A 16,828-nucleotide genomic window follows, 5' to 3' on the forward strand; every position below is an offset into this window, starting at 1 on the left:
AAATGAATTCTCCAAATACATGAGTGAATGTATATAAACTTTCAAATAAGTTAAAACCTTTATATAAACATGGAAAAGGTTGAAGATGATCGAAGTTGAGGGTAGTAGGGGGATCAAGGATTCATTTTTTTTGGTTGAAGAAATTGAAGATAGGGGTAATTATGCCATTTTCTGTTAGTCTCTTAAAAGACCACTGTCAACTGGTATATTACAGGAGATATTTCAAATATTTATCAAAATACAGGGTTTTATGTTTAAATTGTCTTAATTATGTTGGGTTGGGTTGGGAAATCAGAGGCGGACAAGACGATATGAAGGACAGCGTCACGGTCACGTGAGACGGAGATAGATACTTTTTCGAGTCTTCTACGTATGAATTGTGTGGCTGTCTGACACTCTGTTGTCGTCGTGCGAAAGATATTTCCATGTCTACCCCATAACTGATCCTCACGATTCAACAACCATATCCCAAGGAAACTAGTGTTCAGATCCTAGTTATGACATCTTGCTCGAAGATTTAACTTGGCAACGAAATTAAGTATAAATCGACGACTTTTTCTCTTTTCGAGACGTCTTAATGGCCTCAAATCTCGGGACCGAGGATTTTGACGATAATATTAAAGAAATTTGTCTCGAGATGAGTCGTGGCACACTCAATCGACTCTTCTGACGTGACAAGCTCGAGAATCATAATTATGGGTAATTTTAATATGCCCTTGATTTTATGCAAATATTTGAGGTGCCTTTTGTTTTTTCAAACTTGTTGCCCCATCTCAATTTTAGACACCCCTCTATGATGAATATTTATGACACCCCTTGTCTTTTTCCAAATGATTACATGTCATGTTTGATTGTCTTGCCCCCTCTCCCTAATTTAAGACAACCCTCTACATTATGTAATATTAGAGACAATCCCTTGTATTTCCAAAATGATTACATGCCCCCTTTGACCCATAATAACAAAGGACTAGACTCTCTAATTATTTTGTGGTTTCAATTCTGTTAATTCAAATAAATTCGTGGAAAAAGGGAAAATTTTAAGATACAAATGATGTTTTGGGTTTCTTTTCAAAAACTATTATCTTGCAACTCTCTAAAATATCATATATTCTGCTTGAGGTTTGAATGTTAAAAAACCTAAAAAAAATTGGGTTAAAGGATAAACACGTTATCATATTTCACGATTGATTGATAAATCCTTAATTAATTTATTAAATTTTCAATTTAATAAACTAGTCAATTATTTGAAGAGTATTATGAGAATATATGACTGTGCTTTGACATTGTTGCTCCCCCCACCCCATGCATAAAACTTTTCTTTTTTACATAAATATAATTTTTATTTTTTTATGATTTGGACATCCTTCTACATTTTGGTGAATATTCGAGATATTGTTTTGCTTTCAAAACTAATAATGTCGTCCTGTAACTTGTTTTTCTTTTCTAGACTAACATAAAATAACCTAAGTATCTCATTCTATAACTTGTTAGAATAAGTCATGTTCACAATCTTTTCGTGCTCTCAAAGAGTTGAGAAGGCAATCAAAGAGAAAACTTGCAATGCCCTTCTTCTCAAGGTAAGATCACTGTTTCTCATCAGTGGGAGTGTCAAGTTTTAGTTCTTCATATGTTTTTCAACCTATTAGAAACAAAGAAACAAAAATACACACACATATCACTCGCTTGTACCTGTTTTCTAACAGGTTAACCAAATTGGATCTATGACTGAGAGCATCGAAGCTGTGAAAATGTCTAAGCGTGCTGGGTGGGGTGTCATGGCCAACCATATAGGTTGGTTATACTCATATTACAATGAAGCAGAAAATTGTGAAAATCCATCTCCACTTTTGTATTTTATATACATTACAAAATGAGTGAAATGGAGTTGTAATCATTGTATGCAGTGGCGAGACGGAGGACACCTTTATCGCTGATCTCTCTGTGGGTTTGGCCATGATTGGTAACTACCCATGACTTCACTTGAATCTAAGCACACATGTGTCATTCCAATATCTGACATGTACATTATGAGTAACTTATATTTTTCATTGTATTTGCTTACAACAATGTTAGATTAAGATAGGCGATCCATGCCAGTCAGAGCGTCTTGCCAAATACAATCAGGTATGGGTTCTGACTCAGTGGTTCTTGGTTGAAATTTTTATTTATTTATTTATTGATAATTTACTAAAACTTGATGAAAATTTATGCTGGGAGTGAGGTTGGGAAGTTACAACAATTATTTATTTACATATTTGCATTTTGTGTTCACAAGTCTTGCGAATTGAAGAGGAACTAGGTTCAGAAGCAATATATGCCGGAGCGAACTTCTACAAGCCTGTTCAACCTTATTAGATTTTAGGAAATCACTTGATTAAGAGATTTGCTTTGTAGTGAATTGGTTTATGCTTAGAATGGTTTTGGTGACAGCTTGAATAAATCTGCAGTGAAGTTTTTGTTGTTGAGAGTAAGGGCACTCATGAGTTATGGATGTGAAATGTTTCACCTCGTCTTGTGATTGATTTACATTTACAACTAAAGTGATATAATGTGAACCAAAAAAGGTTTAGTTGAGCGAAGATTGTGCAGAACTTGGTTATTACCAAGCTACCCAAGCTGAAGCAAATTACCAATGAGGCTTCAATGCATTTGCCATAACTGGGTTTTGTTTCTCCATGAAAAATTTGTAGTTGGCACCTCTATTGGTTGCTCTTTATTACTCTGTTGTTTTGGGCTTTGTTTTCCAACCAACTGATATTGGAACATGGGTGACATTAGTATCATGAGGTATTAGCTTAGAGGGAGACATCCTCTGACACTACTACAAGATTGCACGACATCATTGGGGCAAACCCATTGGAGTCTTCTCGAAGGTGGGTTGTGTGAGTCATGCAGTCATATTTTAGGACAAAATCTATATGATAAAACACAATGGTGGGTCTCACTCCAGTTATAATTTTGTGGGGGTATCAACGTCCATCAATTAGAGTGTAGTAGGGTCCACACTACCATCCTATTCACCTTAATTATCTTTCCTCCCCACCACCCTTTTCAATGATATCTCTCCAAGTTTACTATGTTTTCTTTTTTACCTCCATTTTCAATAATACCTCTCTATGTTTACCATTTTGCCTCTTTTACCCTTTTAATCTAAAAAAGAATGCAAACTCTAGTCCACATGACATGTATGAGCCAGTCAAGCTTATGGGCTTAAAGTTTTGTCTTGGGCACTTGGTGCCACTTAGATAAGTGGTAAGGTTTGAGGAGAGTTGATTGACCTAGGTTCTCTTGAACTCACTTTCACCACCATGACCCCTCCCTTGTCTAGCCAAAAAAGAAAAAAAAAAAAAAAACGGTTTTGGGCACATAACCCTTTGAATACTGAGCCCATAATGGAGGTAGATTCATCCTCAAGAGTCAGCTCATTCACAGTTTTGAACTTTGTTTTGCTTATAAGATGAATACTATGTTTAGCATGCCTTTTGACCTATCTTGCTATGTTATGGTGGTTCGAAATTCCTTATTGGTCTGTTTGCTGTTCCTTCAATCACAATCCCATCTTTCATGTCCATGGCTACCTTTTATACCAAATAAATTTTGGTTGAAGCCCCCCAAATATTAATTGAAAAATTGGGAGGAGGCTGGAGGAACAAGTCAAAATGAGTATGATATAGGTTGGAAAACACAATTGGCATCTCAATAATTATAAAATTTGTGGGGGCAAAATCAAAATACGTAAAATTATCAATAAAACAATGTAAATTTCAAAAATTCTGTTGAGGTTAGGGCAAGTGGCCCCCATTTCCCACACCCTAAATCCATCCCTGGACTAGAGCGTGCAAACCCCTATCGCTAGTTTTATCATTGATCCAACCCCTTAAGGGTAAGTAGACTCCAATCTCGACTCTCATGCATGAAACACTGGATAAAATCTCAACATTTTCAAATCCAACCAAAATCATCACTAAATTGAAATTTTCCTTGAGAACCAAATAAATAGAATTTTGGTGCACTAACATTCACAAGTTCTCACTGCATGAACAACTTGATAAAATCTCAAAACATTCTCAAATCAAATTGAACTTTTTTTTGAGTAAGAAACTAAATTAAATTTAGGTCTATTATCATCAACTAGCGCGTTTGTAGTCCAACGGTTAGGATAATTGCCTTCCAAGCAATAGACCCGGGTTCGACTCCCGGCAGACGCATTTTTATTTTAAATAACATTAAATTGCTCTCAAATATTTTTTCTTACTAAAAAAAATAATTTTTCACATTATATTTTAAAATTTTCTTTGACGGTTTTTCACTCACCGTCGGATTAAACTAACTTTTTGGACTCTTTGACGGTGTCTCTAGTCTCATTTAACCTGAAAACGAAACCCTAATTCTCAAAGACTTGATTCCTTCATCAATGGCTGAACACTTAGCTTCGATATTTGGAACTGAGAAAGATCGTGTAAATTGTCCATTTTACTTCAAGATCGGAGCTTGTAGACATGGAGATCGATGTTCGAGACTTCATACGAAGCCCAGCATCAGCCCTACTTTGCTTCTCTCGAACATGTACCAGAGGCCTGATATGGTCACTCCAGGGATGGATCCTCAAGGACAAGCCATGGATCCTCGCAAAATCCAGGATCATTTTGAGGTTCGTATTTTTGCCCCAATTTTTTTACTTTTTTAATAAGTTCAGAATTTGATTATTTTCTGATCGATTGGATTTGATTCGGTAGAAATGATCGCTTGTTTGTCTGTAATAAGGGATTTTGATTTTGCTGTGAGTTAGGGTTTTTTTTATATTTATTGTTTGATTTCAGTCGCGATCTTCTAAAGTTTTGATTTTTGGATGGAATTAGATGTATGAGTCTTGTTGATGATTATTTAATGATGCTATGCTGGCTATAAATGAAGTAATTGCTCATATTCAAGAGTAAGACCCTTGGCTGCCTCTCAATCTAAGCTTATAGGCTATCGGAATCCCGTGTCATCGACAACAATGCAAAAATAAATAAATAAATGCACTTTTTCGTGGAGCTCAGTAGTCTCCCTTAAAACCTCTACTTTTAGACAGACTTGTTGGACACTTGCATGTGGTCTCCCCATCTTCTTGATCTTGAAGGATGGGACTGAGATCATGGTACGTAAGCAACATAAGCATTAGTTTGATAATTCACCCGTTCTCCATGAACCTGACTCCTTTGATCGAGTGTGCCTTCACTTCCTTCTCTTTACTTGCTTTCAAAGTGACGGGATTCGGCATTCAATCACTCCCGACACGAGAAGCGCATACCTCTCATCTTTATGCGAGTGGTACTGAAGTCTCTTTAGAGAGCCCAAAAGTACATAACCTGAGGTTGCTGCTTCGCTTAGAGCTAAGCTTACTTAGGTTGTGAAGCAAAGCAGCTTAGATAGATAGAGCTTCTTAGTTTTGTAGCTTAGAGAAACTCCAATGGCAATGTTATGTTTGTCTCTCTCAATTTCACTTTTTGAAATAATAAAGTGGAAAAAATGTTATATTTGGTATATGCCTCTCCAATATTTCATATCAGAATATGCCGTTAAATATGTTTTGGATGGTAATTTGGTAAATTTAAATAATCCAAAAGATAAATTTTTATGTTTTGGATGGCAATTTAGTAAAAGAATAATTCAAAAGACACTTTTCCTAACCCAAAAGACACTATTACAAATTTTGAGATATTCCAAATCGTATCCAAAATTTGACATTTGTTTTAACATATTCTATTTTTGAGAGGGCACTATTTGGCACACCATTGGAGTTGTTCTTGGTGTGTTAGTCATATGAATGATCGCTTCACTTCTAAACGAAGCTACACGAAAGAGTAGGTGTAGGCAAAGGTCTTAATTAAAGAGAACACCGATTAGGAGTGACTATGAAAGTGTTTAGTATTTAAGCTATTAGTTATAAAAAAATCCACTTAAGCAACTCCAATGACATGCCAAATAGGGGTGGCATGTTCAAAATTTGGTAAGACCTCCTAAAAACATTCTCCACTGCATGTGCCAAATGCACTCTCAAAAATAAAATATGCTAAAATCGATGTCAAACTTGGCATAGGATTTAGAATATCTCAAAATTTGGAAAAGTGTCTTTTGGCTTAAAGAATTATTTTTTGGATTATTTTTTTTATTATCAAATTTTCATCTAAAGCATAAAAAAATTTCTTCTGAATTATTTCTTTTATAAAATTGCCATCAAAAGCATACCAATAGTATTTTTTTGAGATGAAGCATTGGAGAGACACGTGCCAATTATAACATTTTTTTTTTAATGTTTCAAAAAATGAAATTGAGAGAGAAAATATAGCATTGCCATTGGAGTTGCTTTTAGCAACATATACTAAACTACTTAAGCTATGGAAAGTACTTGTTTTATTATGCATCACAAGTCACTTTTCAAGTCTCTATGTAGATAGATGGTTTCGGGAGAAAGTCAAGTGTAGATAACTAATTGGGATAGAATGTTTGGGAAAGGTGTGGCTATTGGTCAATTGGTTGGATTCTTCATAGGGAACCAAATTGTGTACAAACCTACTCTTTACCCAGGTTAACTCCAAGACTAGATCTCAATCTCTTTTTCACATGAGGACCCTTATTTATACACAAAGTTGGAGGAATAATATGGGGGCCTAATTACATAAAATAATACAAAGAATGTTAGATGTCTAGTTATGTTGTCTCCCATGTCCCAAGTGCTTAGGGTAATGATTCAACCCATAATGCAACCAATAATGCATTGGTTGTGGGCATTAGAGAAGCCCAAATCCAATGATTGATCCAATAGAAGGTCAATTAAAAGCCCAAGACTTATGTTTTATTCCTCTTAAGCCATAATCCATGACTTTCTTCGAAGTTCATTGACATAGGTGTTTTTTGGTTTGACCTTTTTGACCTCGTATTCCTTTGTTCTCTTCATTACTTTGGTTGAGTATTCTTGGCCTTGCCTTGATTCTCTGCATGAATAGAACACGTAATACGAAATTCTACCATTCAAATATTCCTTGCAATTTCATTATTACTAATACTAGAATTACGTAACGACTTATTTATTTTGAATTACATTTTTTTGTAAAAACATTGAGAATTGGACCAAAAGGAATGATAAGAGCCGTAATAAATAAGGTAGAAAAATATAATTTATGGCACTTATTAGAGGCCAAGTTGGATAAGATGTTTTAGGATTTTTTGTGGCATGAGAAAGATAAGAGAAATTTCTATCTTGTGAAATGAAAACTGGTTTGCCATTCAAAGGCTAAAGGAGGGATGGGTGTTCGTAGGTTGGGAAAGATGAACAAAGCTCTTATGGGAAAGTGATTTTGGAGATTTGGTTTTGAATCTAACATTGTGGAGAAAGATGGTGGCAACTAAGTTTGGTGAGGGGGAGTTTGGATGGGAAAGTGGTTTGGAGTGGGGCACGTATGGGTGTGTTCAGAGAGGGATTATTAAGGTCTTTTTGTGGTTCCGTTCAAGGATTTGGTTTAAGGTAGGAAGTGGCTCAAGATTTCGCTTCTAAAAAGATATCTGGTGCGAGATATTTCTCTAAAGAACCAATTCCCTTGTCTATACTGGTTGTCCACAAGAAAAAAAGGTCTCCCCATTTCTAGCTTCGTAGTGGTTCTGGATGCATTGGTTGGGTGGGATTATGGTTTCAAAATGGCTTTTAATGATTGGGATATGGAGGAATTGGCTTATTTTAACTAGTTTTTTGGTAGGAACCTCTTTATCTCTTGAGTTGAATGACAATTGGGTGTGGAGAAGACCAAGGATGGTTTGTTCTCCATGTAATCTTCCTATAGATTGTTGCAGACAAAAGATGGTTCGGATTTCCCGGCCGTAGCTATTTGGGGGTCAAAAATTATATCAAAGATTTCATTTTTTATCAGGAAGGCTTCTCTAGATAGTACCCTCATGTTGGGTGGCCTTATTCCTAGTGAAGCTGTACTCTGAACTTTGCGGCATGTGTGAGAGAGATGGGGAGTCAACTAATCATTTGTTTTTGCATTGCGCGATTGCTCAGGAGGTATGGATGTACTTTTTTTGGTTTTCTTCAGTGTCTCCTCGTGTTTCCCAAAGATGGTTAAAGGTCTTTTTGAGTCTTGGATGACTGTGGGCTCTTGCTTCATGTTAGCAAAGAGAATATGTTATGATCTCTTGTGTTCTTCCTTTTATTGTGTGCCGGGGTCTTGGAAAGAGAGGAATTGTTGTGTATCCGACGGAAAGGAGACTTTAGCGAATTCAATGTCTGTAAATGGTTTCTGATTTTGTTGGTGTAAAGTTTTTGATGAATTCAAAGCAGTATTCTGTGAGAATTTTATATGCAGATGGAAGTGGGCTTGTAAGTTGGCGTGAGTGTAGTTGGGTGTTATTGTACGAGTGTCCTTGTATCTCGCTCTTGCTGGCCACCTCAGCCACATTTAATATAATGGGAAAATTATGAAAAAAAACCTAATAAAAAATTATTTTCAAAAAAGAACCTAATTTGTTGCAAATTATGAAAAGAATAATAAACCGACCATTCAATGGTCGGCTCTTCTCTTCTCTCTCCTAATTTTTTTATAAAAAAAATTCAAATTTAAAAAAAAAACTGGTAATTTAATGGCTTATTTTTTTTCTCTTTTCCTCTCTCTCCTCTATTTCTCTCCTAAATAAAAAAAAAATGAATTAAAAAAAAATCGGCCATTTAATGACCTATTTTTTTCTCTTTTCTCCTCTTTCTCTCTCTTGATTAAAAAAAAAAAAAAAACGAATTTAAAAAAAAACCAACTGTTGAATGATTGGCCATTCTCTCTATTATCTTTTCTCTCCTAAATTTTTAAGGCCATTCAATGTCCGCCCATTACTCCCTCTTCTCTTCTCTCTCTTCCCTTCTCTCTAAGAACGAAGTTTTTTTGACTTCTTCATCCTCTTCTTCTTCTTCTTCTTCTTCTTCTTCAACTTCTTCATTAAGGTAAATCAAATTTTTTTATTTATTATAAACATCTCAAGATCTTGATTTCCTGATAAGATTAAGATCATAAGATCTTAATCATAAGATATTGATCATAAGATCTTAATGATAAGATCTTGATCTTAAGATCTTCAAATCTTACTAAAGGTGGTTGAGTCCACATGTATTACCACATTGACAATCAAACACAATAACCTTATAAATTTCATGTAAAAATTCAAGATTAAAGCTTGATCTATGGTGTTGAAAATGGATGGTTACTGTACTCCCAAAACTTAAAATTAGAATTATCAACGACACATGTCAAAACAATTAACAAGTAACACTCCACAATCCACATGTTATTTTTTATTTATTGTTCACATGCCATGTTTTATTATAGATGCAAAGACATTTAAGTCATATTTTATTTAGGATAATTTCCTTGGTTTGAAACTACAAAGGGTGACTATAATATTTACACATAATTTAAATATTTACTTGAAGAATTTAAAGATTTACTCTGATATAATTTACTTGAAGAATTTAAAGATTTAAAAAAAGAGTCATAGATTGAAAGATGTTGTACCATTTGGATTATTAATGGTAGTTTGGTTTTCTTTACTTATGTTTTTGATTCATCACCAAACCATAGATTAGCAATTAAAAATCACAAATAAAAAAACAAAAAAAAAGATCAATATTGGTAAGAGTGCTGATTTTGTAACTCGTAATTTGATTATAAGGTTATGTGACATTTAAATTAAGAGTGCTGAATTTGTAAATATTTTAGTTACCCTTTTTAGTTTCTAACTAAGAAAATTAACCTAAAAGAGAAATAAAATATGACTTAAATGACTTTGCATCTATAATAAAACATGACATGTGGACAATAAATAAAAAATAACATGTGGATTGTAGAGTATTGCTTGTTGTTTATAACATGTAGATTGTGGAGTGTTGCTTGTTAATTGTTTTGACATGTGTCGTTGATAATTGTAATTTTAAGTTTTGGGAGTACGGTAACCATCCATTTTCAACACCATAGATCAAGCTCAATTTTTTATATTTTATCTTTTAATCTTGAATATTTACATGAAATTTATAAGGTTATTGTGTTTGATTGTCAATGTGGTAATACATGTGGACTCAACCATCTGTTGTGAGATTTGAAGATCATCAGATCAAGATCTTATGATCAAAATTTTATGATCTTATGATTAAGATCTTATCATAAGATCAAGATCTTGAAATGTTTATAATAATAAAAAAAAAATTCGATGTACCTTAGTGAAGTTGAAGAAGAAGCCAAAAAAATTTCGTTCTTAGAGAGAAGAGAAGAGGGAGTAATGGCTGGACCTTAAATTCGATTTTTTTTTAAAAAAATTCAGGAGAGAGAATGGTCGGTCATTCAATAGTCGTTTTTTTTTTTTTAAATTTGTTTTTAAAAAAATCAAGAGAGAAAGAGGAGAAGAGAGAAAAAAATAGGCCATTAAATGACCATTTTTTTTTTAATAAAAAAATTTAGGGAGAGATAGAGGAGAAGAGATTAAAAAAAAAAAGGGGCCATTAAATGGCCGATTTTTTTTTTTAATTTGATTTTTTTTTTTATAAAAAATTTAGGAGAGAGAGAGAAGAGAAGTGCCGGCCATTCAATGGTCGGTTTATTATTCTTTTTGTAATTTGTAATAAATTCAGTTTTTTTTTTAAAATAATTTTTTAATTAAGTTTTTTTTCATAATTTTCCCTTTAAAAAAAGTGGATGAGGGAGTAATGGTCGGACATTGAATGGACTTAAATTCGATTTTTTTTTTTAAATTCAGGAGAGAGAATGGTCGGTCATTCAATGGCCGTTTTTTTTTTAAAATCAAGAGAGAAGGAGGAGAAGAGAGAAAAAAAATAGGCCATTAAATGTTCGGTTTTTTTTTTTTTTTTTTTTAAATTTAGGAGAGAGGAGAAGAGAGAAAAAAAATGCCATTAAATGGCCAGTTTTTTTTTTTTTTAATTCAAATTTTTTTATAAAAAATTTAGGAGAGAGAGAAGAGAAGGGCCGGCCATTGAATGGCCGGTTTTATTATTCTTTTCGTAATTTGCAACAAATTAGGTTCTTTTTTGAAAATAATTTTTTATTAGGTTTTTTTCATAATTTTCCCTAATATAATTTGCATTTACTTATAAAAAAATGTTGGTTTGATTGAAAAGAAAGAGAGAGTCAAGACAAACTAGAACTTGAGTCCAAAGGGCTTTAGAATGAGTAGGATCAAGAAAAAGCATAATGAATGCAACTTTAGTAATGACACATAAAGATGATGGGCTGGTAGAAATAGATGGTCGGAAAAGACCTTGCAGTGTCCTTTGTTTCCTTGGTTCTATTACCCATAAAGATGTAGTTGTTGTCTATAAAATTAGAGGTGGGTGGTCACAGTAGAGGTGCCCTTCTAGAGAGAACTATGTGATTGACACATCCCAATAAAACTAAAAGGAAAAATTTAGAAGACAACCATATGATACAACTGCTATGCTTTATGCAGTTGAATGTTGGCAATCAAGAAACATGTTCACAAATTAAACATAATTAGAGATTAGAATTTAGAGATGGATGGATATGTGTGCATTCGTGAAAATGTAGTAGTAGACCCAATAGATGATAAACCAAGGAAAAATTAATGAGATGGTTTAGTCATGTGCAACAGAGACCAATAGCAATCCTAATTAGAAGAAAGGTGCAAGTGGAGATTCAAAGAGTGAGGAGGAGATCAAAAGGGATGTGGATTGAGGCAGTGAGTGCAGATACAAACACGCTTGAATTAATATGAGCCATGGCTTTGCACAGGATTGAATGGAGGAATGGATTCGTTTATCCGAGCCTTTGAATTAATGGAAAAGATTTTGATGAGCCCGAACTTTTGGGATTTGTTCATCTTGCAAAAAGATAAATACTTAAGATTTTGGCATATTAGTGCTTTATTCTTATGTTAAATGCATTGGTACCTTATTTTTCTTTGAGGTGTGGATCATTATTCTTATTATTTGCCATCTGGGTAACCTATTATTTCTTCTTTCCCATGCTATAGTTGTATTTTATCTTTTGTAGCTGCAAGGTTTCCTTTGGAATGCAGGATTTCTATGAAGATTTATTTGAGGAGCTGAGCAAGTATGGAGAAATGGAGAGTCTGAACATCTGCGACAACTTGGCTGACCACATGGTAGTTTTCCTTGAATCGCAAAATCTTTGTTTAATGGTCTTTCCTCATAGTTTAGTATGTAAGTTTGCTTTGATCGTTTGTGCAGGTGGGTAACGTTTATGTTCAGTTTAGAGAGGAAGAACATGCTGCAAATGCACTTCGGAATCTGAGCGGAAGATTTTATGCAGGTCAATTTTCTTCTTTTCTAATTTTTTTTTTACTTGGATGAGATTGTAATTTTCAGAATAGAGTGATCCGGTTGCTCTCATATTTTGCAATTTAAAAAAAATATATTTAGGCAGCTCTTATATTACACGTCGGTGACCTAGACTTTGGTTGTAAATAATAAAGACTATTAGAATCGCAGAAACATTTTCGTATTCCCTATTTCTTTTTGGTGACTCGGGGTGTCCCCACCCTTGCAAGTATGACTAGTCCCCGAGGATGCATAGGGTGACCCGCAAACTTCACATATCAATTTTAGTCTGTGGGTGGTATCAAGCCCAAGACCTTGTGGAAAAAACACAATGTCGTAGACCAACCTTATTCTTGATGTGATTTATCATTATTATTATTTTCACTATTTAGTATGATATTTTTAGTACAGTGATATTTTTCCAACGTTTACTGGTTATGAATGTAAGTACTAGTTTTTCTGATCATTTCTTATCTGACTTTGGAGAGAAAATTAAATATTTCAGGACGACCCATTATTATTGACTTTTCTCCAGTGACGGATTTCCGCGAAGCCACATGTAGGCAATATGAGGAGAACACATGCAATCGTGGTGGCTACTGCAACTTTATGCATCTGAAAAAAATTAGCAGGTGAACCTCCAGATGATTTATTTTCTTACCTTCTTTTTTTTACACAATTCCAGAGCACCTATTATATTGCAACTTATGCATTTTGCTTCATTATTTCCAGAGAGCTGAGGCGAAAATTATTCGGCAGATCCCGACGAAGGCATAGTCGCAGCAGAAGCCGAAGTCCATATAGACATCACAGCTATGAGGAGCATTCACATGGTGGTCGTGGTTATGGTAGAAGGCATGATGATAGGGGCCACCACTACCATGATGACCGCGGGAGGAGGCCCAGAAGGGGAAGAAGCAGGAGCCCTGGAGGAAGAAGAGATAAGAGTCCTGTTAGGGAAGATAGTGCTGAGAGGAGGGCTAAAATTGAGCAATGGAACAGAGAAAGAGAACAGGCGGAATCTGGTGTTAAGAATAATAATGCTGCTGGTAACAATAACTATGATAACAATGAATTTGCGGAAAATGGAGAGAATTATTATGGACAGCAGCAACAGCAGCCACCGCAGCAGTCACCACAGCAAGGAGGATATGACTATTGATCTGATAGGTGGTTTGCCCCTTTGTGCTTCTTTTATTTTTGCTCTCTGCTTTCATCTTTGAAGAAAGGGTTGCATTTGTACAAGAACCACACATTTACCAAAGAGTCCGACTATCCTTACTAACTTGGTAAGATTTCAACTCTTACTAAGGGTCATTGACCTCAACTTGTGGCATCCAAAAACATGATCCAATCCCACAGGATTTTAGAGCAGAAAACTCTTATAATCTTTGAAATTTTTTTTTATAAAAGAAAGAGATTATTTTTCACCGTTGCATTTTAATTTTAAATTTGGAAGTTCCGTGGAAATTCAGTAGCCGTCGATTTTCAAAACCTTGTATGAAGCCCATTATTTATTTACTGGAATTTTTTCAGATCTGAGTTTTCCCATGAAATCTAGAGGGCTGTGGTGTTGGGTTGCTAATGTGGTTATCCATTTGAGCCAATCAACCCTTAGTAAGACTTGAACATCTTACTAAGTTAGTAAGGAAAGTGTTTTTCTTTATCAAATATAGCTTACAACCCATTTTCCAGTGTGCAGGTGGAGTGCAGGTTCACAGTCCTGTGCTATGGAATGTTGAAACTTTTCTTCTTCTTTCCTATTTTTTTGCTTCCTTGTGTCTGACTTGCATGGATGATGGTGTGCTTGTAAAAAAAGATTTCTTGTTTACTTCTCATCGTCTTTTTCTCTAGTAGCTTTCTTGTTTGCTTCTTGGATAGATGCTCTCTGCTTGCTTCTTAGAAAAAAGGTTACATTTGTACAAAAACCACATATTTGATCAAATATGGCTTACAGGCTATTTTCCATTGTCCAGGTGGAGTTCAGCTTCACATATTTTAGCAAATATACCATGCATGCATGGGGCGTGTGTGAAATCACTTGAGACTTCTTGTTAATCCTCATTACCTCTTTTCTTGTAGGTTTCTTCTATTCCCTCTATCCCTCACCTATACCTTTTTTTTCTATCGGTAAAAAAAAGATAGGTGAGGGAAATAGTTATATTCCCATGGTACAAGCTATCCATTTTATGAAATTTAGCGTTGGTTGGAGACACTCACCTAGTATGCACCACACGTCACTGATATGCTGAGACCTTATTATCGAAACATCTCATTATATATGACATATACTTTACCCATAAAAAAAGAATTTATTGGATGAGCTTTGTGGAGACTTGTCTGTGCAGCACGTTTGTTGAGGCTGGTGTTTCCAACAACTGAAATGTGTGTCGAGTTATATCAAGCAGATGCTTCAAAATGGTTAATGTATCCATATTGGGTACTCCTGTCTTAAGTGTAACTGCAAATATAATTTGTTAGGTCTTATATCTTTGCTTTATCTGGGTGACATAGTGTCTGAAGGTTAAAATATCATTTTGTTGTACTTTAAACACTCCAAATGGTTTCAAATGTAGAATTTTTTTTGAGTGAGGAATGCTGAGGGGTAAGGAATTCTACTTCAATGTCTCTTTGCAATTTTGTGTTTGTGTGCCATGAGTGCCGTGGTGAATTAACCAATTTTATGGGACCACCACATTTCCATGATAGTGACAATACATTTTCCCAAGGTTTGATGAGATGTTTGCTGCTTATATCCATTTTTTTTTTCAGAAAAGTCCATATCTTACGTACTTTATAAGTTTTGCAGGTTCAGGTATCCCTGCTTCTGAGGACCAGGCCTAGTTTTATGGAAGCTTACCATGAAATTTGTGTACAGGTTGTTGGGTGCGTAATCAGCGGAATGAGTTTACAGGACTTGACAGATTACATGGTGGCAGAGTTGTCAAGAAAGCTTTCTCAATCTACAAACGAACTTGGCTGGGTAGTTTCGTTCTGGCAGGTGAGGTATTTTGAGTGATGTACATCTCTGTATCAGAGTGCAGGTTTATCTTTAGGGGAGCCGGAAGAAGGCAAACAGAACCCTCAATTTATCAGCCAATTTCATCTAGTACTTGTTAGGAAGCTTTCAGAGAATATTTGAAAAAAAAAAAAAAAATCAGAATTTATGTGCTGTACTTATTAGGGAATCTTATCTTAAACTATCCTTTGCATGGGAAATCATGTATTGGTAGTACATGTATATGCTTTTCATTTGTTCTTGTTTGTGTGTTATTGTTCTTGTTGAATTGTTATGTTAATCTTTCAGATGTTCTGCTAGGAGAACTAGAAAAACCATAACCTCAAGTGGTTCACCCCATAAGGCCCATTTTCCAAACCATATCTGAACTGTGAGGCAACAATATCTACTTGAGCTGTAAATCATAGTGGGTAGCTGCATCACTTAGCCCTGGCTATCAAATTATTCTTGCATTCAAATAGGCTACCATTTAGAATATTGCAACTGAATCATCTGAGGATAGGGTGGGCCATAATTGGATCCAATCTTTACCTATTCATATATAGGTAAGGGATAATCTGACCAAGTTTAAGTTTCGCCCCCTAAGGATGTACAACTTGCCAGCTGATTTGATTTTGTCTGGAATGCTGATATCCTAAGTTTGATTCTGAGATATGATACCAACCTCCACAGAATGCCACAATGATTTTCTTTGACCCACTCACATAATCTATGTTTTGTTTTTTCTAGGGCATAAATTTTCTTTTAGCTGGATCTGAATCTGATTCGGATCGTACGAGATAAATCATATTTGAATCAGTTTAATTTCACATGATCTGGATCTGACCTGACCAATTTATTTGAGTGGGGTTGGATAATTTGGGATCGAGATAGTTCTACATTTTTTCTTTTATACTTACTGTTAATTGCTATACTATTCTATTTTACCAATTATAATTATTTTATAAGAGAATTTATGTTATATTAAAGTAGTATAAAAGGATATTTTGAAAAATCTAAAATTTTAATTTTCAAAGTAATATATAATTTGGATCTATATCGATATGTGGATGGATTTGTATCTGACATAATTACGGAACATGGAACCATATTTGACCCATTTTTTCATTTGGACCTACACAAGGACCCAAACCAGCTAAATTTGTATTTCGGATCATTCGGATATCAGTTAAATGCAGCCTATTTTATGCCCTACTTTTTCCCCTTATTGCTTCCACCAAAATTTACTTTGATTGTTGATCTGAGTATCCAAAAAAGTATCAAATCAATGTGTTTTGGGTCCCCCATTAATCAGAAATTTTTTATGCATGAGGTATTGGCAAAACATCACATTTTCTCATTTCGAAATGAAACTTTTAGGTAAAACAATCCTAATCTAGGTCCATGAGCTACGCATGTTCAACTGAGCCTCATGTAATTTGAATGCTGCTATTGCCACATTAACTTCTACTAATGCCACACCAATTCCTACTTTATTT

At 34.7% G+C, this 16,828-nt stretch overlaps 1 protein-coding gene and 1 non-coding gene across 4 annotated transcripts; both read left to right on the forward strand.

Annotated features, from left to right (window-relative positions):
* The first annotated feature begins 4,136 nt into the window (after positions 1 to 4,136).
* Positions 4,137 to 4,208, forward strand: TRNAG-UCC (transfer RNA glycine (anticodon UCC)). Its single transcript has one exon. It is a non-coding gene; the product is annotated as a tRNA-Gly (tRNA).
* A 105-nt stretch (positions 4,209 to 4,313) lies between these two features.
* On the forward strand, positions 4,314 to 15,604 carry LOC147385965 (splicing factor U2af small subunit B-like). 3 transcript variants are annotated; one of them, XM_086422187.1, is made up of 6 exons: positions 4,314 to 4,651; positions 12,070 to 12,156; positions 12,242 to 12,323; positions 12,837 to 12,963; positions 13,064 to 13,501; positions 15,141 to 15,604. In XM_086422187.1, the coding sequence occupies exons 1-5, from the start codon at positions 4,415 to 4,417 to the stop codon at positions 13,491 to 13,493; spliced, it is 963 nt and encodes a 320-aa protein (XP_086278313.1). In that variant the 5' UTR covers positions 4,314 to 4,414; the 3' UTR covers positions 13,494 to 13,501; positions 15,141 to 15,604. The 3 variants fall into 3 exon arrangements, with proteins under 3 accessions (XP_086278313.1, XP_086278312.1, XP_086278314.1); XM_086422186.1 differs by having other exon boundaries at positions 4,316 to 4,651; positions 15,210 to 15,604; XM_086422188.1 differs by having other exon boundaries at positions 4,354 to 4,651; positions 12,045 to 12,156; positions 15,210 to 15,604.
* Positions 15,605 to 16,828: the final 1,224 nt, after the last annotated feature.

This window comes from Akebia trifoliata, chromosome 14, assembly GCF_017979445.1.
Source record: "Akebia trifoliata isolate Shusen 1 chromosome 14, ASM1797944v1, whole genome shotgun sequence".
In the NCBI taxonomy this organism is placed as follows: domain Eukaryota; kingdom Viridiplantae; phylum Streptophyta; class Magnoliopsida; order Ranunculales; family Lardizabalaceae; genus Akebia; species Akebia trifoliata.